Source organism: Oncorhynchus kisutch, linkage group LG2 (genome assembly GCF_002021735.2).
Source record: "Oncorhynchus kisutch isolate 150728-3 linkage group LG2, Okis_V2, whole genome shotgun sequence".
Classification (NCBI taxonomy): Eukaryota; Metazoa; Chordata; class Actinopteri; order Salmoniformes; family Salmonidae; genus Oncorhynchus; species Oncorhynchus kisutch.
Window position 1 is genome coordinate 60060123 of NC_034175.2, and position 25338 is coordinate 60085460.

Genomic DNA, 25338 nt, shown 5'->3' on the forward strand with positions numbered 1-25338 from the left:
TGTCACCTCCATGCTGTGGTATGCCACTAATGTGATGGCGATTCTGTATTGATGGGCAGTTGGGATCAGTGGTCTGTCAGTGTCGGACGGTTTCCATTTGCATCCACAGCCACAAAGTCAGATTCCACAGCCACAAAGTCAAAAATGGCAACAAAAAAAAGAGCTTTTTCGTCTTAATTTAATGTTAGGGTTAGGCATAAGGTTAGCAGTGTGGTTAAGGTTAGGGTTAAAAAAGAATGTAAGAAGATACATTGTAGAAATGGTTGGGTTTATGACTTTGAGGGTATAGAAGCTAGTGACAACCGTGTTGGACCCAGTCCTAACCTTAACCATTATGAGCTAAACAACAGAACAGGTGCTAGGGCTGTAATCTACTGACACAGGCTTGGATAGGGGGCTTTGGATTCACATGGACTCCGCAGGTGACTACTGCCAAGAGTTTTGGGAAAGGTAAGACTGCAACCCAGTGGTCATGTTCAGTAGTGTACTGTCTAAGCCCCTTCTTTTTCTCTCTATCTCTTCAATCCTTCAGTGGGTCACAGCTGACTGTTTTGGAAAACACTCATATTCTCTATACAGATTCTTAAGACTTGTGTAGATATAGGAGAGGTCCTCTGCATGAATGCAGCAAATACAATGGATACATATCTTTTCTAGAGAGTTTTTCCTATCCACCATGCTTCTGCATCTGCATTGCTTGCTGTTTGGGGTTTTAGTCTGGGTTTCTGTATAAGCACTTTGTGACATCTGCTAATGTAAAAATGGATTTATAAATACATTTGATTGATTTGATTATAACACTGTCTGTATAGTCTTGAAACAGGGCACATGAGATTCATGTCAATCCATTGAAATCTATCCAGTTACACCCACATATAACTGCTACGGATAAGCGCCTATTCTACAATTCTCTCAGTTTATTCATCTGAAGAGCCAAGAGTCAGTATGAGAAAGTAGTGGGTCATTTTTCTGGATCACAGCTATGGAACCAACCATTGAGCCCCATTTTTCCTCCCAGGTACACTGGCCTGTTGTATGAAAAAGCCCTAAAGCTGAAATTAATAATAAACTTGGGGTCCTTGTGTAGCTGTAGCCACAATACATATGAGTGAGATGGAGGGAGGAAACCTCAAACATTTTACTCACACTCTGTGTGCCATTGCTGTTATGAGTGTTCTGTAACAGTGCAGAATATAACAGGTTGACAAAAACATCAGGAAAAACATTTCTCACTTTTAGATATTGTTTGAGGCAGAGAACGAGATTACACATGTAAAACTGGAAAAGTGTGCTATATTGAATAAGACAAGGTTAAAGGGCAACTGCACTTCCTGATTTGGACTTGTTTTAGATTTGGTTCTTTAAGAAATGCTAGCGGCCATGACTGAATTCAAACGCAAGTTGATTTCGGTGTCATGGTTTAATGTGTTCGCAAGTGGGAAGAGTTAGCCAAATTGTTTCACCAATTAGCTTCACTGGCTGGTCTGCAAATGTGGCAAAATGTATTTCACTTTGGATAGCCTAGCTCAGGGGCTAGTTAGGGGCCGTCAATAAATTACACCGTTTAAATGAGATAATATTTACATATGGCACACCTTTTAAATTTCTCATTAAATTCCCCAAAATGTATTTCTACAATTTATAGTTCGTTGAAATTGAAATTTTGAATTATAGGAATTTGAACATATTGTCCCATTTACATTGTGTAATTTACCAATGGTCCCTAACTAACCCCATAGGGATAACCAAAGTTAACAAAAATGTACCATAGGCATTACGATTGGGTCCCATGAAGTTGTGTTCCAAACTGAGGATTACTTGTGTGTTGCCAGCTGTGGGCAGGATTGAAACATACTCAACATTCATTTATGTTGTGATACAGTCATGAACCCAAGCCTCACAAAACGATGCCACGTAAACAGTTTTCTAAATGAGAAGTTCGTTTTTAGGGGCAGCTGCTTTTTAAATTGAGTTCATAGTTTTACTGAAAGGTAACTTAAATGTTGGGGGTAATATTCAGGTCAAACTTTGTTTGCTACATAGGCTATCTGAAAATGTTTCACACTGTTTTGAAAATAAATGATGCATTCTAATACAATTTTGAGTTGAGATTAGTCTGTAATCCATTGCTGGTGTGTTGTAACATTGTGTGTGTGTTTCAGTTTTTTTTTGAAGAATTTTTAATTTAGGTAGATGTGACATTTATAGCTTAAAGAGCCAAATTCAGCCTCATAAAGAGTTTCTGGCCCTTTTCACAGCCTTATAAATACAGAGTTAATTAGATTTTTGTCTGCTACAAGATTAAAAAGCGAACAGGGGGAAAAGGTGTTTTAAGGTGTCCGTTTCATTAATTCACAGCGCCCTGCGGTCAGGATATAAACACACTTGTGGAACATTACGTGTTTGATGTGGGTGAAACATTGCCAATGTTAAGTGATTAAAGTTCAGGGTTGTGGAAAAAATGAAAGCAGCCATATTTCAGCAAAATATGGTACTGAAAACTGAAATGAGAGAGATGTGGATCCTATACTTTACTCTTGTGTGAATTATGTTGTCAACATACATAAGGTATAGTCACCATAAATTCAGCCTGGGTTACAAGAGCAGTAAAGTCAAGCTGAATCTGCCTCCCACTGATGGCAGTATGGAATAACTGTGGTGAGAGGAGAGGGCAACCTGGTCTCAGAGCATTTCATATTATTCTGCACGTAAATCTGAGACGCTCCATTTAGTATATGTTATGTTTCGTATGGTATGTATTCATTTGTGAATGTCCATCACCCATTCATATGACATGTTATGAATTTGCAAAACACAAAATATGTTAGGAACTACTCTACTTTTGTTTTTGCATTAAGTAATCATCGGTCTTATCTAACTGTACCAAACGTATCATTGTAATTTGAGTGTGCTGGATTTATACTATGTTACATCTAGTCTATGAGACCAGGCTGGAGAGGTAGGAGGGGCTCCCCTGTAGCTGACTGAATCTGGTTCTGTATTGTGAGCTCTTTGGGAGTGGCAGTCTTGGTGGTCTGAGAGACTGGTGGTCTGTGACAAATCGGACACCGCTCTTTATCCCCCTGAAGCCCACTTCGGTTTGGCCCTGATCCAGCCCTGAATCACTCCCCTAAGCTGTGATACAGGAAAACCCAGAGAAACAGGCCTAAATCATACCTGTCAAACCCCCATGTGACAGGAAACTAAGACCGGCCAGGGAGGGAAAAGTCCAACATGAATTGTATCTATTTAAGATGGAGTTTTATGTGTTTTATACGAGACTGTGGTTGCATAGGGATCTGCTGTGTATACATACACTACTTCCTTTTGACTTGAGTTAGGGCACAGTGGATTTATTAATTCACAGGCGTTCTGTAAAACCTGAGGAAGCGAGGCTTGACATGAGTGACTCAGACACAGTTTATTTAGGAAATGAAGCATGTCATTGAACAACAGTGTTATGTCCTATCAGGATCCTATAACAGTTGAAATATAAAACTAACAGTGTAAATCTCTGCTAAAGGCCTTGCCTGCAGTAGCCTACTAGTCATGATGTGGGGTAGATATCAGAAGAAGCTGGTGCGAGGAGCTATAGAAGGACGGACTCATTGTCATGGCTGGAATGGAATAAACGGAACAGTATCAAACAAACATATGGAAATTACATGTTTGACTCCGTTCCATTAATTCCATTCCAGCAGTTACAATGAACCCGTCCTCCTATAGGTCATCCTACCAGCCTCTAGAGAGAGAGTGATTCAGGCGATGATGAGTAGAGCTCTCTTCTCTCTCTTGCTTCTCATCGAGGCGGCGTCGACAAAGAACATGATGTCCTCTTTCCTCTCGACCTCCACCTAGGGAAACTGGAGACCAGCACTGTTGAACCCCAGAACATCCAGTAGCAGAAGGCGAGAAACAGTTTGATAAGACTTGTGGATCATCGGCCTTTAGAGTAAATGTTTCTATAATCTTTGATTGGACTTACCCTGAACTCTCAGACTTTAAAGAGGGTGTTGCTTCTTAGCTGATCTATGACGGTTGGCAGCATCTGGTTACTGGAGATTTGGCCAAAGTGGACCCTGGAGAGATAAGGACCAACCAGCACAGTGAGGACAGACACAGACAGACATGAGGCTCATCTACTCGCAAGTACCACAGAGACATCAGACACACACACCTGTGTGAGGTTATTTGCATATTGTTGTGTCTGATGTAAACCTCTTATCTCCACAACAAAAACTTTTCAGGAAATTGAACAAATTACCATATTCTCCCCATTAACAAACATACAATTATGAAACTTCAGAAGCTATTGTGAATACATTGTCTTGGTCTTAGTCATGAAATGTTCAGAGTTCATAGCTTTTTATATATATATATATATATCCATAAAAGAAAAATAGGAAAATTAGCAAAAATCGAGTTACAAGGTTTTCATCAGAAATTATGTGAGAGAAATGCACAAACAACTGACTGACAAACACTTATGATTAGTGTAATGTTGTTTGTTAGCATGTCCATCGTCTCGAGACGTCATCCTTTCAAATATAGTGTCGTTGACTCGACTAGTGGAAGTCTGGAAAACTATAGTATTGGATTGTGCGTTTCAATGGAAGCGCCGGCTGTTAACGTTCGCATTTTATTGGCCGTAAGTAGAAATGTAATTTTCCTCCAGGAGAAGCATTTCCTTGTTTTTCCCATTTTGTTTTTCCTTGTTTTGTCCATGCCTCTTTTCCTACTGTGTGTCGGACAATGTTTTAGCAGCTTATGCAGCATTATCTTATGATACCTAACTTGTTTGAAGTCAGAATTATTTTTCGGAAACACCACCTCTGTTTGGAGCTCCACCCATGCAAAATAGCAACACATAACTAGTTTGAATCTAGACTCCATCCCTTTATATAATCATCCTAAAGGGAGAACTTCCCCAGGTTATCGCACTACTTGAGAAGCCTGTGTTGGAGGCTAGCATACCTGAGCAGAAAGAAGCGGCACACTAGCTCGACCTCCAGGCCATCCTGGACATAGCTGTTGAAGAGAGACAGCAGGTTTGGGACGTAGGGGAACGGCAGGACCAGCAGAGACACCTCCGGCTCACTGGAATGGGCCTTCTTCATCACGTGCCATGACATAGTGAGACGGCTGCAAGGAAGGCAGAAGAGGATATAGTTACAATGGTTACATGATCGATTTGTGAGGAACGGAGCTAGTACCCTGGGCTATGCACGTATCATAATTTCAGGTGGGATTAAAAATTTACAGAAACGTTTCCAAAGGCCACAAAGATAAGATTGACTTTAGTTGGAGGCAACTGTTTGCCGGCTGACTGGCAGGCTGATGCTCCTACATTTTCCTTATCTCTGATCTGTACAGCTCCAGAGCCTCCATGACAAGCTCAGCCTGAAGAGAGACACATATACTGTATACACACACACACACACCATTACAGATTACACACATACAACCTCTCCATCTCTGCAGTCTAGTTACTTGACGTGGAGACGCTGTCATGACTGTCCTGTGAGGATCACAATGGGACAGATCAGCTTGGAAATGGCTGAAAATAACAGACCTTCTCTCACCTGCAGAGTGGAAGAGGGATCTGGTGTGGGGGTTTTGACACCTCCACACCCTGTCGTAAATTTAAGGAGAAGACTTTCTTTATTCCCCTCCAGTATGAACAAAGGAATCTGTTTCACAGACTTTTCCCGACAAAACTCTAACTCGGTCAAACGTGAATACTGGAACAATATTTGTAACATAATGTGGCGTGGGGAGTGGTCAGTGGGGAGCTATGGAAAACTAATGTGATATTGCTTTTCGTTTTGTGATGTCATTAAAAACTGTATGGACGAAATACTGTAACGTGGAAAGTATATCCCCTTTATCTGTCAAGTTTCCATCCAATACGTGCATGTAGTATGAAAAATGTTTAAAGTATTGTTGTTAAGATAAGAATGTGATTTTAGGAGGTATAAGAGAATCTATCTCCTATAAACTGTGGATACGTATGTAGCCATGCCCCAAGTGAGGTCGGAGAGCGTGTCAGACAGACGGAGCTGTCCCCTTCGAGCCTTGTTAACAAAATTAACATTAGACCAGGGAACGTGAGGCGGGTAGCTACACGTTTGAAATGGTTGGTACTTTGAACCTCAACACGAGGTGAAGAAATAAACTCACCTTCCTTTAGGCCAGAGAAACAGCAAGCTGCAGCTCATGTTCATTGTGGGTCAAATCTTGACTATCAACACGAGGAGGAAGAGGAAAACAAACCCTCTCAGACAATCACTGGTACAGCTGATTAGCTGTCCCGAGTAAAATATCTTGAACTCTTCAAACCATCCTACTACCCTTGACAAAACATTGTAGTACGCTACTCTCATCACCTGACTGGAACCATCGGCACAGCTGGCTTATCTTCAAATAAGCAGCTTCAGGATCGAATGGAACAGAGTGAACTCTGTAGTTCTGTTCAGGACTACAAGCCGGACAAAGACATCCACACGTAAATACATTCATGATTTCTTATTCCAAACGGGTGGCGGTTCGTGTGAAAACTATATGATTCATGTGAGAAAAGTCCTGAAATGTATCGACGATAAGTGTCTTTTTCTCTCTTTCTCCATGTTGTTGGATAAAAAGCCATATTGTGAAAGTCCGCTAGGGACCTTTGTCTCATGTAGTAAGTGTGTATGTTTCTTCTGTGTTATTTTTTAGGTAGCTAGTAAATAAATAATTAAACCAATTTGTGTAGCACTGAATCATTAGCAAGGCTGTTTTTTTTGCAGATGCTTGAGTTTACGACTGTTCAGAATGATGATATGAGGTAATGATTAATAAGAGCTCCAGCTGTTTATTGATGTAATAGATATATACCTTATAGAGTTTAATTCCGGAGATGGTAACTCTTAAAACAACCTCTTCTGTGGTGCCCCAAATCCTAATTAGTTAATTGTTACATGATTAATTTAAATTGGGTAACAATTAAACATAGTTAGATGATTAAATAAATAACAATAATCAGATTAATGAAAGTAAAGTCATGACACAGCTTTGACTGTCTCTATGTTCTTCTTCGCCACTTCTACTGCTTTTGGTCTCTCCAGGAACCTGTGAGACACACGAGACGTCAGTGAGAGAGAAACAACACAGAGAAAACACACCTTTATACTTCCACTGTTTGAAATAAATAATAATAAATTAAGTCCCTCCGATGGGAAAGGGCGCATTTAGGTCACATAATTGCTTGCCAATCATCAATATTCAACACATTTTTAATAATGGAACTCGAGGCCTCATCTCCATATGGGAAATGTAACAGCATGGGAGTGAATGTCACCTCTAGAGTCTGGATGTGCTCAAACTTTACTGCATCCCATTGTTGTATCTTCTTTTCCTTCCCCGCTGTGAAGAACATATGGTTTTGGGAACAAACTGAAGGTACATGATGCTGAGAAATGAAAGAAGGAGAAGGAAAGCAGATGAGAAATGACAAAACGGCGACATGAAAGAGCAGGTGGGGTGATGTCATCAGTCAGAGGTGGCTAACTAGGACAGTGTTTCTGAAACTGGAGATTAAATTAAATATTTTACTGGAAATGGGGAGAGTGAAGTCAATGTATATTAAATGATATAATTTGAGACCGTTGGTAAAGCATCCACATTAAGCCATTTACACTGTCCATATGTCTGACGGCTTAGGACGATGTGTTCTGGCAGTATATTATATATTCATATTAACATTAGGTTATACATTTTCTGTACCTGTCATCGTGGGCAAACATAGATCGGTGACAGTCCCCAAAATTAAGACCCCAGATCTTGACGTTTCTGTCTGCAGAACTGGTTGCTATCATGGCACTGTCCTGACAGGCGGAGAAGAAGTAACATTCAGAGTCAAGATAGATTAGACACACATAACACACAGCAACTTTAACCATGCACATTCTATATTCATCTACCGTCACACATTACATTAGTTTTTAGTTTAGATTGGTTTGCCAGATTGAGTACTGGTACGCACATGAGAGATGTCCAGGCAGAACACAGGGAGCTTGTGTCCATACAGAGAGAAGAAGAACTTGAGTGTGTCAGTGTAGAAGACCTTGACGGTACAGTGCAGCAGGGAGAATATTTCACACATGCAACACATCCTCATCCAGCTGCAGTGTACGCATGCGTTTCATTGTCAGCCTCCTGCAACACACACACACACAAACTCCATAGAAGCTCACCTGAATAACACCACGCAGCCTGGGATCACTAGTACCTGCCTGGACAACAGAACTTCTTTGCCTCTAGTATAAAACAGCATTACTGTGTTATTGACAGTATGTGAAACAGAAGGAATACATCTTGGTTTACTTCTGTGCAGCCTCTCCATCCTTAATCAGCTGAAACTCTGACATCACTATCCCCCTCTGAGGAAATAACATAATCACAGTCAAATAAACAGTCAGAGCAAATGGGAATGATTGTATTGTATGGGGGCAATCCCACGATAAAGGAGTGATGCTGAGACTTAAAAATGTATGTCAAACAAAGTGCAGATGCAAAGTTTGGTAATGTCATTTTGTTACCAAACGTTGCATCTGCATACTGTTCTTCAAGTAAATGTGCTTTTTAAAAAAAAAAAATGTGGAAATTGTTCAAAGTAATCATTGTGCATAGAGTTGTATGGTTTGTTTAACTTTTAAAACATTGGTTTTTGTTTGACATACTGTAGATTTTAAAGTGAGTCTCAGCATCACTCTGTAAACGTGGACTTGTCCATGGGCTTTTATCTACAGATAAGGGAAACTTTGGAGTTGTAATGGAGATTGGCACTTTAGAAGATGAGATCCATGAACGCTCTACATGTATTGTGGATGATGTTGAACATGGACAGGTAGATCCTGACAGACAGACAGTACCTGATCAGGAGACGGACAGATGGTCCACAGAGCTCCGTTATGGGCATCGACAGTCTCCAGGAGGGTTCCTGATGCCAAGTCAAATATCTGAATCTTACCACTCTGACAGGAGAGGAGAGAGACAGACTTGGTTAGCCCATAGACATTACATCATTGTATCTGTCCCACTATGGCGTCTGTGAGAGCATGGGCAGCGCCAACATGGCAAAAGTCCTCAATGGCACTGCTCATAATAAAACAGGCATGGGGACTAGAGTCCTCTCTCGGTAAGCCTGAGTTCCACACAATAGTCCAATACTGGATAATACACATCTGCAGAAGTTTGGTGTATGTTAGTGTGTGCATGCATGTGTGTTACCTTGGTTCCTAGGATGATCTGCCTTTCTCCAGGGACGAACAGGGAGCAGAGGGCATACTCATACACCATGGTGCGAATCACCTGCAGGGTAGACCTGTCACAGAGAGGAATTTCCTGTTACGACAGAATTAAGAAAACTTCTTATAATATGTGTCTAGGTGTCATAATATATGTAAACTTTTAAAGATGCTGGAAAGCCTAAAGCTTTAATTAACTAGATTTAACTTATACAGTGAAACCCCATGGTCAGGTCAATCCTAGCGCTGTGTGACCTGATGTTTCCACCTGTTCCAGACTTTGACAGTGTCCCCGGAGAGGCGGAAGGGGCAGCAATGTTGTCTGTCTGAGCTGAAGGCCAATGTGCGGGCACCCGGGTCCCCCAGGGCGAGCCTGGAGGTCTTAGTGCCCGTGGGGTTCTTATCAGACGTCTTGAGGCTGTAAGTCTCCACTGTGTTGTTCTGGAGCAGCATGGCTACCTTCAACTCCCCACCCGCAAACAGCAGGCAGTCCACCCATCTAGGATATAGAGTGACACAAAATGTTGGTTGGTTGATTGAGTGTGTGAGAGTATGCATGCATGCATGCGTGTGTGTGTGTGTGTGTGTGTGTGTGTGTACCTAATCTTGGCAGAGGCCTTGATGTTGGTCAGTCTCACAATCTCATAAGTCAGTTTCCTCACCACCACAGGCTCTGGGGCGTCCTCCTCCTCTGCACCCTGCACATCCCTACACGAGGGGGCAGCAGCACCTCATCTTTATATTTCACAAATGTAATCATCATAACTGTATATATAAACATTTGAAGTATTTAGTTTGATTGGAATTAGATTCCACACATGTTTGACGAATGTCCCAACTTGAACTACATCTGCAGACTGGTTTTTGCCATGGCTGTAGTGACAGTGTGATCTCTACTCTGTCTGCGACTTACCTGGCCTTCTTCTTGGCTCTCTTCAGCTTCTTGGCCATCACCCTCTCCACCTCGTCCTGGCAGCACACTGAACACCTCCAGCACCGCGTCAGAGCCCTGATGAAAGAGAGGGATGGGGAAAAGTAGGAAAGATCAGAGAAGGGAAAAATACACATCATGTTAGCGATCCGAGAAATGTATGACAATAAACCAAACACCGAACATGTGAAACCATACTTTCTGCACTGTTGTTCAAATAAATCGTCTATTTAGTATAGTATCGCTTATGTCTTAAGCGTCCGAAATAATGCCATAGATTCGGTTTTAGAAAAATGGTAATCCTGAAAGCAAAACATGGAAGCATTATGTAAACCTGCTGGTGTTCCAACTGGCCCTACTAAAGTCAACGAGCCACGGAGTTTTGATGAAAACAGTAAAGAGAAAACATGTATATTTGATAATCATACGTTGCTGTTTATTGTTGACCAGCATATGTCCACTGTGATCCACTGTCCAATGTGCACTGGGAACCGAGAATGAAGCTCCAATGAATTCACCGTTTTTTAGCAGAATTTTGTGAAAGCTCTGAAGCATTCAGGAAGCTTAACCCTAACCTTAAGTAAAGACCAAAAAGCTTATTTTTGTTTTCATTAATTTTTACGATATAACCATATATTTTTTTGGGGGGGGGCTATGGTAACTAGTGGAAACCCGTTTTCTGGGCACACGAGGAAGACCCTACTAATCAAACACATATGTAGTCGAACACAAACTATAAACTGATTTTTTTAAATGTTTAAATACAGAAACACATAAACACAAATAAGCAGAAAATACGTATATTTTAAATATGTTGTTATGATTATTGTACTTATAATCTTGTTAAATTGCAATTGAATTATCGATCAGTCACAGTAACTAGTTTTTGTATTTATTACATTAGTCTGTTTTATGGGGTTGCTTCTTGTGTTGTTGTTTATTTTATTACAAAATATCTCTGCTCTATGCCATATATTTGACCGTATATCTAAATGCATACATTTACCTGCAATATAGAAAATGCTCTCGAGGATTTACTTACCGGTAGCTGCAATTCTAATAGGTCCTCTGAATGCTGTACTATGCGTTTTACACAAATGTTGGGATTTATTGTACATCCCTGGGCATTATTCCGGAAGGGATTGTTATGCGTGTTTGGGTTCTTTGTAGTGAATCAGCTGATCAGGTACACACCTAACTATAGTAAACGTGACTGTGCGATGGGAATTGGCTTGATCAAATCAAGTTTTGCCATGTTTGTGATCATAACAAAATCATGAAGACTCCCTGCATTCGATGCTTTTTGTAATTCAGTCCTGCTCGGAGTAGACAACATATTCGTGGACGAAGGAAAACGGGTAGGTGTAAATGTTTCTTCTGATTACCTAACGTTAGCTAGATAAATACATATTTGATTTCCTTCCCTTTTTCGACATGCTACTATTTGCTGCCGTGCTAGCAGGTTATTTGCGAATCAAAGTAAAATGAAAGCAAACGCTGCACTGGTAATGTATGTGATGGTCAGCTGAGCTCGAACTCCATGGTTGGTGATGACGACACATTTGATGTTCTCATTTGATGTTTTCCCCATAAATAGGGCCTATTTAACCGTTCAAATGGTAATAACATAATATGAGTAATGGCACAAGCTAAAACACTAGGAAATGTTTGACCATGCTTCAGTAAACACAAATGTATACTTTTTTTTTCAAGTTATGAAAATTAGCTAGTATATATTTTATCTTCATTCTGCATTTCATCGAGTCCTTATGGTCCATTCAAATTCCCTGTCTGTTTAGGTGCACTAATGTAACAGTAATGAGTCGGACCTAGTCAGACCTTGCTTGCCATATTCACCCAATTTGATCTAACTGCCACTTAACCTCCTAAAAATGCAATCAGAATATTCCAAACATAATAAAATGTCTACTGACAAATTTGGCTTCTGCTATTTAGGTGATAGGCTTTATTTGGCAGGTTGTAGACTAGAAGTTACAGAAGTCCTGAAATTGGTTAAGTTATTACTGTCTAGAACTACACTAAACAAAAATGTAAATGCAACACGTAACGTGTTGGTTCCATGAGCTGAAATAAAAGATCCAGCAACTTAGCACAGCCATTGAAGAGGAGTGGGACAACATTCCACAGGCCACAATCAACAGCCTGATAAAGCACGGCATGAGGCAAATGGTGATCACATCAGATACTGACTGGTTTTCTGATACACACCTAGGGTTGCAAAGGGTCAGAAGCTTTCCAGTAAATTAAGTTACGTCCCTGGAATTTGGGGAATTTAGCTTAAATTCATTTTAAAAAAGTTAGCTTATAACAGTTAACCTTTTTTTGTGGGATACATGTAAGGCAATTCTAGGGCTTGTGGCATATTTTGGTTAACTATCCCCAATTCAATAGAATTGCAACCCTCTACATGTGCATTCTTCCATCACATGTACAACTGATTCTGAAGATCTTGCACTCTAATGAGATGCTATTGAGCCCACACTACAAGAGCACAGTCACAAGGGACAACAGACACACCGGTCTCTACATTTTCAGAAGAGCTGAAGGCAGTCATCAATGCCCTTGGACCACAGACGGTATTTGCACTGGTGACAGACAATGCTGCTAACATGAAGTCTGCTTGGTCTAAAGTGGAGGGGTCCTACACTCGCATCACACCCATTTGCTGTGCTGCTCATGCATTGAATCTGCTCCTCAAGGCCATCATGGCACTGAACAATTGGTTGGATACACTCTACAAAAGAGCCAAGGAAATTGTTAGGTATGTGAAGGGTCATCAAGTTATAGCAGCAATCTACGTCACCAAGCAAAGTGAGAAGAATAAGAGCACTACATTGAAGCTACCCAGCAACAACTGTTGGGGTGGTGATGTCATCATGTTTGACAGTCTCCTGGAGGGGAAGGAGTCTCTCCAAGAAATGGCCATATCACAGTCTGTCGATATGGATAGCCCCATCAAGAGGATCTTCCTGGATGATGTATTTTGGAAGAGAGTGATAAGCAGCCTGAAACCCCTGAAACCTATAGCAGTAGCCATTGCATGGATTGGGGGAGACAATGCCATCCTATCTGATGTTCAGACTCTGCTTGCAGATGTAAGAGAAGACATTCGTACTGCCCTGCCCACTTCACTGTTGCTCCAAGCAGTTCTGAAATGCATCAAAAAGCGTGAAGACTTCTGCCTGAAGCCCATACATGCCGCAGCGTACATGTTGGACCCCAAGTATGCTGGCAAGAGCATCCTGTCTGGTGCAGAGAACAACAAGGCCTATGGTGTCATCACTACCGTGTCTCGCCACCTTGGCCTGGATGAGGGCAAGGTTATTGTCAGTCTGGCCAAGTACACTTCCAAGCAAGGACTTTGGGATGGAGATAAAATATGACAGTCGTGCCAACATATCTTATCAGCCACCTGGTGGAAGGGACTTTGTGGATCTGAGAATATTTCCCCTGTTGCCTACATCATCCTCCAAATCCCACCAACATCAGCCGCCTCAGAGCGCAACTGGTCCTTGTTTGGGAACACACACACCAAAGCACACAACAGGCTGACCAATACAAGGGTTGACAAATTGGTGGCAAACCGGGCAAATTTGAGGTTTTTAGAGCCTGACAACAAGCCATCCTTAACAAGGTTGGAAAGTGACAGTGAAGATGAGGCCTTAGTCTGATGTTCAAGAGGTGGACATTGAAGAGGTCCAGGGAGAAGACATGGAAGCCTGAGAGGAAGACAACCAATTTCAATTTGAAACTAAATCGTTTTATTTATTTATTTTGGAAGGATTTAATCATTTGCAATTTTGTCTACTTATAAGGTTGAACGGTTTATGTTTCTGTCTCCATATGATATGGTAAATATATCCAATGCAAAAAACATTTACATTTAAATGGTATTAATATTAATTCTGATATATTCCTATGGAAAGTTTCCACCTCTGAATGTTCCCCAAAATGTGCAACCCTATCCACTCCCCTACTTCTGTGACCAACAGACGCATAACTGTATTCCAAGTCATGTGAAATCCATAGATTAGAGCCTGATGAATTTATTGAAATAAACTGATTTCCTTATGAACTGTAACTCAGTAAAATCTTTGAAAATGTTGCATTTTATTTTTGTTCAGTGTAATTTTAATCTGTCCGAACAAAGCCTTTCTTGGATTGTGTTAAAATCCTTTTGCTCTACAAAATGGGTTGTTATTTCTACTTTTAACCTACTGAATGATGAACACTGAAACCACCAGACCATTTGTAAACACCAATGTATTCACCACTTGTGACTGTCTGCTGGTCCTTGTCATAACTCCTTGCTGTCCCCAGTCCACCTGGCCATGCTGCTGCTCCAGTTTCAACTTCCACCTGACTGTGCTGCTGCTCCAGTTTCAACTGTTCTGCCTTATTATTATTCGACCATGCTGGTCATTTATGAACATTTGAACATCTTGGCCATGTTCTGTTATAATCTCCACCCGGCACAGCCAGAAGAGGACTGGCCACCCCACATAGCCTGGTTCCTCTCTAGGTTTCTTCCTAGGTATTGGCCTTTCTAGGGAGTTTTTCCTAGCCACCGTGCTTCTACACCTGCATTGCTTGCTGTTTGGGGTTTTAGGCTGGGTTTCTGTACAGCACTTTGAGATATCAGCTGATGTACGAAGGGCTATATAAATAAATTTGATTTGATTTGATAACTGCTCCTATTTGGCTCCTGGACAGTGGACACTGATATATGCACTTTGTCTTTCTCTGGCTTTGTTTACAGTGGGGAGCATTGAGGTGTAGGCCAGCGAAGTGCAGGAATGGATCCTCTGGGAGCACGCTCTCAGTTTGTGGAGGTACAGACTCTGTCCACCTGGGAGCGGCAGCCAGACCTTGAGGGAGAAGAGACAGAGAAGGAGTATACCGACAGCCTGGTCAGCCAGGAGGCCTTCCCCTCCCCTTTTCCCTACAGAGAGGACATCAACAGGAAGATAGTGCTCTAGTGAGTATGCACACTGACTGGACCTCTATCTCTAATACCACTTCCCTATCATTTGGTCTCTCTTTTGCTCTCTCGCATTCTCTCTTTTTTTCTTTATCTCGGGGGTCTCTCATTTTCTCATATGTTCATAATCGTCAAACTCTTATCAAATGCCTTTGTTGACAGCAATAAGGTCTCTCAAGTTGAATCCCTGGCTTCTTGTGCTTTGTGATTCTGTTATTGCTCCATGCACCACTCTCTCTCTCTCTCTCTCTTTCCACATGAGCATTCTAGACCCTACCTCATAGATCCTCTTTGTGGAGCGAGGCTGAGCACATGATGTGTCCAGAAGTTCCACTAGTAGGAGTCTCTCAGTAAGACCTTTGTACCCAGGTGGCCTCAAGCCCTCTTCACATTCCTGCTGTTGTTAAAGGAACAGACTGGACTAAGGCCTTTTTACACAGGTCTGAGGAAAATCACTTTTCTGTTCCTGATTTGTCCGCATTTTCAGGACTTGACACAGTGTCTTGATTGACTTGCACTCCCTTTGCACAAGGATCAACAACGATCACCCCAAGTGCAGGGGTTAAAGTTCTCCGTCACTGCGCTGGATTTTCATCATATGGATTTTTTGTGAAGATTTTTTTTTGTTAGGATCTATGTATTTTTTTCAATTGAGAAGGACTGGGATTGGTCAAACTCTGTTTAATACATGTACAAAATGATCCTTTTTCCCTAAAGGTATGATGGTCATTACTTTTTTTTTACATGAAAGGGGTGCTTAACTTGGCCCCGCAGACAATCGATCTGAGCTCAACTTAAGTTTCATTCATGGGGTTTATTTTTGCTTTAACCCCTCCAGGTGTGTACAACAAGGCTTGTTCACAGCCAACCCTTTTGAGGTCGTACTGCTGTGATTATGCCGATGTAGTGAGGAATAAATCATTATGACCTGTCCATTGGCTGTTTGCAAGCGCCAGCGTTTAAGTGAAGTGAAACATCACTGTAAACCTGATCGTGCGTCTTCTTTTCTGTTTCAGTAGCTCGGCTGTCTGTTGATCTGCACTCCAGTGTCAAGGTTGTCATAGGCTTATTTCTCAGTGACTGAAGACTAAGGATGTCATGACTCAGTACCAACTTAACTGCTTGAGTAGTTCCCCTTTTAGAGTTTGACAAAGCAGGGCTATTTTACAAGGAGCACGTGTGCACCTAAGTTGAAAAATGTAAGCGCACACAAAGCAATTTAGGAGCAAAGTGACAAATATTTGAGGTGTTATAGCTAGAATCCTTCATTTTTCTAGGCACACCGGTGCTCCTAAATACAAATTCCAGGTCGCACAGTAAAATATTTAGGCGCATAAGCGAGTAAAATGGTCGCACTGTAGAGCCCTGCAAAACCCTGTGGGCAGGATCTTAACTCAGTAAACACACCTGTAGTCAAACTTAAACTGTTGTGTAAATCGTCCATGGATGTCAAAGGGAGATACGCAAGCTCCAACCTCATACTGTACGACCAATACAGAGTTAAAATATCTAACCCTCTTTCTTTCTGCTGTCTCCTCTCAAGTAATGGCGACGTGGCCCTGCTGAACTGCACAGCGATTGTCAACACGAGTAATGAGACTCTGACGGACAAAAACCCCATCTCTGAGAGCATCCTCTTACACGCTGGGCCTGAGCTTCGAGATGAGCTGCTCAAACTGAACGGTAGGGGGCACCACTGAGTTTTCAGGTCAAGGACGACGTACAAAACAAGAGAAAATATTTTGACATGGATGAGGTACTATATCAACTTGATCAATCAGAATGCTTATTTTCGTTGTCCAACTTCTATTGGTTTGTGTCTACTGAAAATGACCTTGTGTTATGCTGTCAAAATTAATGTAATGTGTTAACATCATGTGAGCACTGGAGACAAACACATTACTGCCAGCTTTTTATACCACTTGCTAATATTCAAACGGGGGGGAAAAGTGTTAGATTGGGTCTTGTTGCTGTGTGTGTTGCTATGCAAATCCCTTTCAAGGCTGTGTTCATGGTGAAGAATGTTATATTTGTGTGTTCTGTGTGGGATATACTCTTGTATTACCTGTATGTGTGTATTCATGTGTATGTGTTTATCCACAGGATGTCGGACAGGCGAGGCGAAAATGACCAAAGGCTTTAACCTGGCGGCACGCTTTATTATCCACACGGTGGGCCCCAAGTACAAAGCCAAGTACAGGACGGCTGCTGAGAGCTCACTGTACAGCTGCTATAGGAACGTAATGCAGCTCGCCAAGTAAGACATTAACTCATCATTAGTTGACATGAAGTTGACTGTATTGCATAAGTACAACACATTGTTCTATGTGTTCCACCTCGTGTTCATTTGGCATTCCGCTAGGTGTGACTGGGACAGCAGGCCTGCTGATTACATCACAGCTTGTTCACACACACACACGTGTTTACTCCCCACATAACACGTCTGTGTGGAGCGCCAGGTGCTCCCTTACTGCCCATTAACCTCATGTTTTTTGTAAAAACAATTTACTGTGTTTGTGGTGTGTACTGTACTGTCAATTGAATGGGGTTTGTGGTGTGTACTGTTAGTATGTGGAGTTGTGTGAGAGCTGATGTTTGTGTCTTTGCAGAGAGCAGGCCATGGCATCTGTGGCCTTCTGTGTGGTAAGCACAACTAAGAGAGGATACGCACTAGAGGACGCCACACACATCGCCTTCAGTAAGACACGCACACATTCACTAATAATGATCTCTCATACAGTAGCGTACCCTACACCATGTCACATCATATTAAGTAGCTCATATGTGGCTTTGAACTATTATTTATTTGTTAGAAATTTTGCAGGATGAAATCTCTTGAGATGCAACATCTTGTTTTCAAGAATATCCCAATGAAATAAACTAAAACAAACAAACAATACTTAGAAAAAATAATAATATGGCAACTACTAACAATAACAATTAACTAATAATATTTTATTAAACTTATATTAACAGCAAATTAAAAGTTGTAGATCTACAAATACAACTACTGCTACAAATATCAATTCAACATGCAACATCAATATGCAATTATACTAATTTTTTCATGGGGTGGAGAGAAAAATATACTGGGTACATATATTTATTTTTGTCTTTCGGAAATTGGCTGCCAGTTTCCCATCCCTGACATGTGTGTATATATGCATGCATGCATACAAATACCGACCCCCAAAAAATCCGCAACATGTAAAGTGTGGGTCCCATATTTCATGAGCTGAAGTAAAAGATCCCATAAATGTTCCATATGCACAAAAAGTTTTTCTCTCAAATGTTGTGCACAAATGTGTTTAAATACCTGTTAGCGAGCATTTCTCCTTTGCCAAAATACTCCGTCCATCTGATAGGTGTGGCATATCAAGAATCTGATTAAACAGCATGATCATCACACAGGTGCACGTTGTGCTGGGGACAATAAAAAGGCCACTCTAAAATGTGCAGTTTTGTCACACAACACAATGCAACAGCTGTCTCACGTTTTGAGGGTGTGTGCAATTGGCATGCTGACTGCAGGAATGTCCACCAGAGCTGTTGCCAGAGAATTTAATGTTCATTTCTCTACCATAAGCTGCCTACAGCATCGTTTTTAAGAGAATTTGGCATTATGTCCAACCGGCTCACATCCGCAGACCACATGTAACCACGCCAGCCCAGGACCTCCACATCCGGCTTCTTTACCTGTGGGATCATCTGATACCAGCCTCCCGGACAGCTAATGAAACTGAGGCGTATTTCTGTTTATTTAAATGGACTGGTTTCCTTATATGAACTTGTTGAAAAAATTGTTGCATGTTGCGTTTTACATTTTTGGTGTGTGTGTGTGTGTGTGTGTGTGTGTGTATACACACACAAATCTCCACATGGTGATGTTTTTGTTAGTTAAAAACAGTTTGTTCTTCGCATTTAAAAAAGGGCTTTCTTATATTAATTCAGTAATTATTAATGTACTGATTTCTATAGGTAAATTATTCTAGTCAGTTTGTATCTGAAAGATCTTATGCCAATCTCATGAAGTACCCTTAGCATTTGTAAATGCTGCCGTTGTCGAAAGCAGTACTGTGAGTCTTGTATCGTTAGGTGTTCCTTAATATATAAACAGGGACATTTTTTAAGTTGATAGATTTCAAAATAAATTGGTACCAATGCAGTTGTCTTCTGTTTGAATAAGTGATTCATACATTGTTTAATGATGTGTCTTATAATTGCATCCAATAATGAATCGGCAAAGATATGTTATAAATTAAATCTAATTCGCAAAGTAAGGTCTTGGTTGTGTTTTGGTAGATGATGTCACCATAGTCTATGATAGGATGCAGCATTCCGGTTACTAAGGTCTTTTAAATGGATATATTAATACAATTAATAGATCTGTATAGTAAACAAAGCTTATAGTTAACTGTTTTTCTAATATAATCAATATGCTTTCCAAAAGATTCAGAATCAATACTTAATCCCAGATATTTCAAACAATCAACACTTTCCAGCCTTGCAACTATTCATACTGGCATGATGTTTCATAACTCATCCATGACCCCTGACCTATGTGAAACATATGACTGTGTCTCTGGAGTGTGTAACTGTTGTTTTTTTGCAGGAACGGTCCGCAGGTTTCTCGAGAACCATGGAAAGAGCATAGAGATGGTGGTGTTCGCTGTGACGGATATGGAAGAGGTGTGTTCTTATATTCTTCTCTGCACATACCTTCAATGTTTTACACATTCCTAGGTTTATGTGCACATAAATGTACTGGCTTATTCTTAGGGCAACCAACATTTTCTGTAGTGTAACTGAACTCAAGGTAATGTTTGGAGCTGTGTTTCGAAGGCCATGTTTCCATGGTTTATTGTGATTATTCACTAATTTGTTATTCATAGAGAACGTAAAATATTTCAAAGATGTCATGAGTGTTCCAGTATGAGGTAATTATTCATGTCAAAAGAAGGCAGACACAACAGACCAACTATTTTATTGATAAGGAGTACGTGTATTATTTTTATATCAGTCTGGGGATTTGTGTTAGACTGCTTGTGTTGTCTATTTTATGGCATCATTTATTTATGTTTGTATATCATTTGTTTTTGTATATGTGTCTTAGCCTACATACAGAAAGCTGCTTCCTCTCTACTACCCTCGTTCTGAGGAAGAGGAGCGCGCCAGCCTGCCCCTAATCCCTGCCGACATTGGCAACTCGGAGGGGGAGCCTGTCGTCCCAGAGAGACAGATCCGCATCACTGAGAAACCAGGCAGTCTGGAAGGTAAGACTACATTTACCACAACCCACTAGGTGCGACTCATCTCCTAGCTGCAAAACTGAACATGGTTTCAATGTTTATCATAGTACGTAGTATCAACTTCCATTCCATGTACAATATCAGTCAAAAGTTTGGACTCACCTACTTATTCAAGGGTTTTTCTTTATTTTACTATTTTCTACATTGTAGAATAATAGTGAAGACATCAAAACTATGAAATAACACATTTGGAATCATGTAGTTACCAAAAAAGTGTTGTTTCTGAGCACTTGCTTTTCCTTCACTCTGCGGTCCACCTCATCCCAAACGATCTCAATTGGGTTGAGATCGGGTGATTGTGGAGTCCAGGTCATCTGATGCAGCACTCCATCACTCTCCTTCTTTGTCACATAGCCCTTATACAGCCTGGATGTGTGTTGGGTCATTGTCCTGTTGAAAAACAAATGATAGTCCCACTAAGCGCAAACCATATGGGAGGCGTATCGCTGCAGAATGCTGTGGTCGACATGCTGGTAAAGTGTACCTTGAATTCTAAATGTATCACCGACAGTGTCACCAGCAAAGCACTCCCACACAATCACAACTCCTCCATGCTTCACGGTGGGAACCACACAAGTGGAGATCATCTGTTCACCTACTCTGCGTCTCACAAAGACATGACAATTGGAACATAAAATCTAAAATTTGGACTCATCAGACCAAAGGACAGATTTCCACCGGTGTAATGTCTATTGCTCGTGTTTCTTGGCCCAAGCAAGTCTCAAATTCTTAATGGTGTCCTTTAGTATTGGTTTCTTTGAAGGAATTTGACCATGAAGGCCTGATTCACGCAGCCTCTGAACAGTTGATATTGAGATGTGTCTGTTACTTGAACTCTGAAACATTTTATTTGGGGCTGGTAACTCTAAGGAACTTATCCTCTGCAGCAGAGGATAACTCGGTCTTCCTTTCCTATGGCGGTCCTGATGAGACCCAGTTCCATCATAGTGCTTGATGATTTTTGCGACAGCACTTGAACAAACATTCAAAGTTCTTGACATTTTCTGGATTGACTGACCTTCATGTCTTAACGTAATGATGGGCTGTCGTTTCTCTTTGCTTGTTGGAGCTGTTCTTGACATAATATGGACTTAGCCCTATTTGGTAAAAGACCATCTTCTGTATACTACCCACTAACTTGTCACAACACAACTGATTGGCTCAAATGTCTCCCAGTCAGATTTGGTTTGGTTTAAATAATGGTTTAAATCATTTCAATTTGGTTTAAATAATGCAAAAACAAAGTGTTGGAGAAGAAAGTAAAAGAGCTTTTTTACATGGCATATAATGCAAACGTTTAAGTTCCTTGCTCAGAACATGAGAACTGGTGGTTCCTTTTAACATGAGTCTTCAATATTCCCAGGTAAGAAGTTTTAGGTTGAGGTTATTATAGGAATTATAGGACTATTTCTCCCTATACCATTTGTATTTCATATACCTTTGACAATTGGATGTTCTTATAGGCACTTTAGTATTGCCAGTGTAACAGTATAGCTTCCGTCCCTCTCCTCGCCCCTACCTGGGCTCGAACCAGGAACACATCGACAACATCCACCCTTGAAGCATCATAACCCATCGCTCCACAAAAGCCGCGGCCCTTGCAGAGCAAGGGGAACAACTACTCCGTCTCAGAGCGAGTGACGTTTGAAACGCTATTAGCGCACACTCCGCTAACTAGCTAGCACCCCGCTAACTAGCTAGCCATTTCACATCGGTTACACCAGCCTAATCTCGGGAGTTGATATGCTTGACGTCATAAACAGCTCAATGCTTAAGCACAGCGAAGACCTGCTGGCAAATGCACGAAAGTGCTGTTTGAATGAATGCTTACGAGCCTGCTGCTGCCTACCACCGCTCAGTCAAACTGCTCTATCAAATCATAGACTTAATTATAACATAACACACAGAAATATGAGCCTTTGGTCATTAATTTGGTTGAATCCGGAAACTATCTTTTCGAAAACAGAACGTTTATTCTTTCAGTGAAATACGGAACCGTTCTGTATTTTATCTAACGGGTGGCATCCCTAAGTCTAAATATTGCTGTTACATTTTACAACCTTCAATGTTATGTCATAATTATGTACAATTCTGGCAAATTAATTACGATCTTTGTTAGGAATAAATAGACTTCACACAGTTCGCAATGAGCCAGGCGGCCCAAACTGCTGCATATACCCGACTGCTTGCACGGAACGCAAGAGAAGTGACACAATTTCCCTAGTTATAAGAAATTCATGTTAGCAGGCAATACTAACTAAATATGCAGGTTTAAAAATATATACTTGTGTATTGATTTTAAAGAAAGGTATTTATGGTTAGGTACACATTGGTGTAACGATAGTGCTTTTACCGCGAATGCGCTTGTTAAATCATCACCCGTTTGGCGAAGTAGGCTGTGATTCGATGAGAAATTAATTAACAGGCACCGCATCAATTATATGCAACGCAGGACATGCTAGATAACTACACATGGTTGACGATATTACTAGTTTAACTAGTGATTATGTTAAGATTGATTGATTGTTTTTTATAAGATAAGTTTAATGCTAGCTAGCAACTTACCTTGGCTTCTTGCTGCCCTCACGTAACAGGTAGTCAGCCTGCCCCTGAACAAGGCAGTTAACCCACCGTTCCTAGGCCGTCATTGAAAATAAGAATGTGTTCTTAAGCTTTATTTTGGTGTATTGCACTTGTGATTTTATGAAAGTTAAATATTTCTAATAATTTAATTTGAATTTCACGCTCTGCAATTTCACCGGATGTTGTCGAGTGGAACGTCTAGCCGTAACAGGTTTTAACTGACATGCCTAGTTAAATAAAGGTGTAAAAAAATATATATATTTTAAAGCGGCCACAAAATACAGATTTTTTCCAATTGATATGAAAACTTGAAATCGGCCCTAATTAATCTGCCATTCCGATTTTGGCCGACCTCTACTGGAGAGACCTGAAAATAGCTGTGCAGCAACGCTCCCCATCCAATCTGACAGAGCTTGAGAGTATCTGCAGAGAAGAATGGGAGAAACTCCACAAATACAGGTGTTTATAAATTTAGCAAAACATTTTTTAAACTGTTTTTTGCTTTGTCACTATGGGGTATTGTGTGTAGATTGATGAGGCGGGGAAAACAATACATTTTAGAATAAGGCTGGACATAACATAACAAAAGGCACTGTATGTCTTCAATAAAGGAATCCAAGATGGCCTCCCTCTTGTTTTTTGGGGTGTTGAATATGTTTCTCTTTCAGTAAGGGTGTTTTTTTTGTTTTGTTTATGTGTTTGTGTACTGAACTATAGTGCTGAACTGGTGCTGAGCTAAATGTTTGTTAGTTTCAAGATTGTGTGTGTACCTCTTTTTTTGATGACTGTTGTCCATATGGGGCTCCAGACCCAGAGGTGTTGATCCAAGACAAACAGGCTGTGTGTGGCTCAGGCCCAATGACAAACACTGGAATCAACACACACATATTCTGCCTAATCCAGTGAGGCCATGGATGAGCTGCTTCTCTTGCCTTGGGCTGGATGGCTCAGGACTGGGAGGACAGCCCAAGGTCTAGATACTAGACAATTGAAATAAACACACCGGAGAGACCGGCCCGGTTTCACAAGCAGTGAACATGTGAAGTGTGATGTTTCATGCTTATTTTGTGTGTTTGTGTGGCTTTTCACAGCAGTGCTTTGAAAGATTATATTTGTTGATACAACATTGAGGGAGAGTATTTATGTATTTTAGAGTTGGAAGTAGTTTCATAGAATGATGTGTCTGTGTGTACTGGGTAGATGACTGTGAGGAGGAGACTCTGGACTCAGACCTGGGCCAGGTGGGGAATCATGCGTTTGCCCGGATGGAGGGAGATGTGGACAAACAGCGCAAACTCATCCTGCAGGGCCAGCTGTCTGACGCAACCATCCACAAACAGCACCAGAGAAAGTGAGTCTAACACAACTTGTAAACAGATGGGCAGTATTTCTGTTACATGTATTTGAAATACGTATTTTAATTACTTCTGAGTGTTTTGTATGTTGTATTTCACTGAGCTGAACTACACTCCAATGTATTATGTAACAAGATGGTTTCGAAAGCTGTAATTGGTATTTTCGAAATACAATTCTATAGCATTTATTTTATAGCGGTTCACAATTGTATGGCCCCCTTTCTCCCTACATTGGTAACAAAAGTCTGATGGCACTGGTGTAATACAAGTGTCTGCTAAATTAACTAAATGTATATGTAAAAATGAACAATTGCCAAGTATGCTGAGTAGAATTCTAATGAGCTACCCCCGAAACAAGGCCAATGGCAATACCCAGTGTGCTTTGCAGTTGTTCATTTTCACATTTACATTTTGGTCATTTGGCAGACACTCTTCTCCAGAGTGACAGTGCATTCAGCGAAGGTAGACTAACGACAACGTTTCAGTCATAGCACGTAAGATGTTTCTGTAACCGTAACTGAGAACGTTGTTTCTGTTCAGACAGCTACTTGCAAATGTATTTTTTGTATTTTAAAATACAAAACACATGTATTTTAATTAAATACAATACTTTTATTTTGATACATTGGTCTTTAGGGTATGCATCCTATACCCTAGTTTTACCAACATTTTACAGTACACCCTTAGCCAGTACAATACTGAGTGTTGACATAATGTGTTATAACCTCTCCTTTTGTTGCAGTTATAACCGTTGGTTATGTCGAGCCAGGGCAGAGGACTTGTCTGACATAGCAGCACTGAAAGCCTTATATCAAACTGGTGAGTTGGGAGAGTGAGTTTGTGTGTGGTATTCTCTGTGTTTGATCTCTAG

At 40.8% G+C, this 25338-nt stretch overlaps 1 protein-coding gene and 1 pseudogene across 2 annotated transcripts in view; one reads left to right on the top strand and one right to left on the bottom strand.

The window, feature by feature from the left end:
* Positions 1–3402: 3402 nt before the first annotated feature.
* LOC109904754 (WD repeat-containing protein 3-like) lies at positions 3403–11346 on the bottom strand (annotated as a pseudogene).
* The window catches only part of LOC109869335 (ganglioside-induced differentiation-associated protein 2), a 32864-nt gene continuing 18869 nt past the window's right edge, over positions 11344–25338 (top strand). Inside the window, exons 1-9 of one of the 2 annotated variants that reach the window (XM_020459426.2) lie at positions 11344–11576; positions 14999–15217; positions 16764–16903; positions 17324–17477; positions 17830–17918; positions 19833–19909; positions 20334–20493; positions 24313–24463; positions 25210–25286. In XM_020459426.2, the coding sequence (XP_020315015.1) occupies positions 15036–15217; positions 16764–16903; positions 17324–17477; positions 17830–17918; positions 19833–19909; positions 20334–20493; positions 24313–24463; positions 25210–25286 (1030 nt within the window). In that variant the 5' untranslated portion in view covers positions 11344–11576; positions 14999–15035. The remainder of the gene's footprint in view (positions 11577–14998; positions 15218–16763; positions 16904–17323; positions 17478–17829; positions 17919–19832; positions 19910–20333; positions 20494–24312; positions 24464–25209; positions 25287–25338) is intronic. The other variant, XM_020459418.2, reaches the window with a different exon arrangement.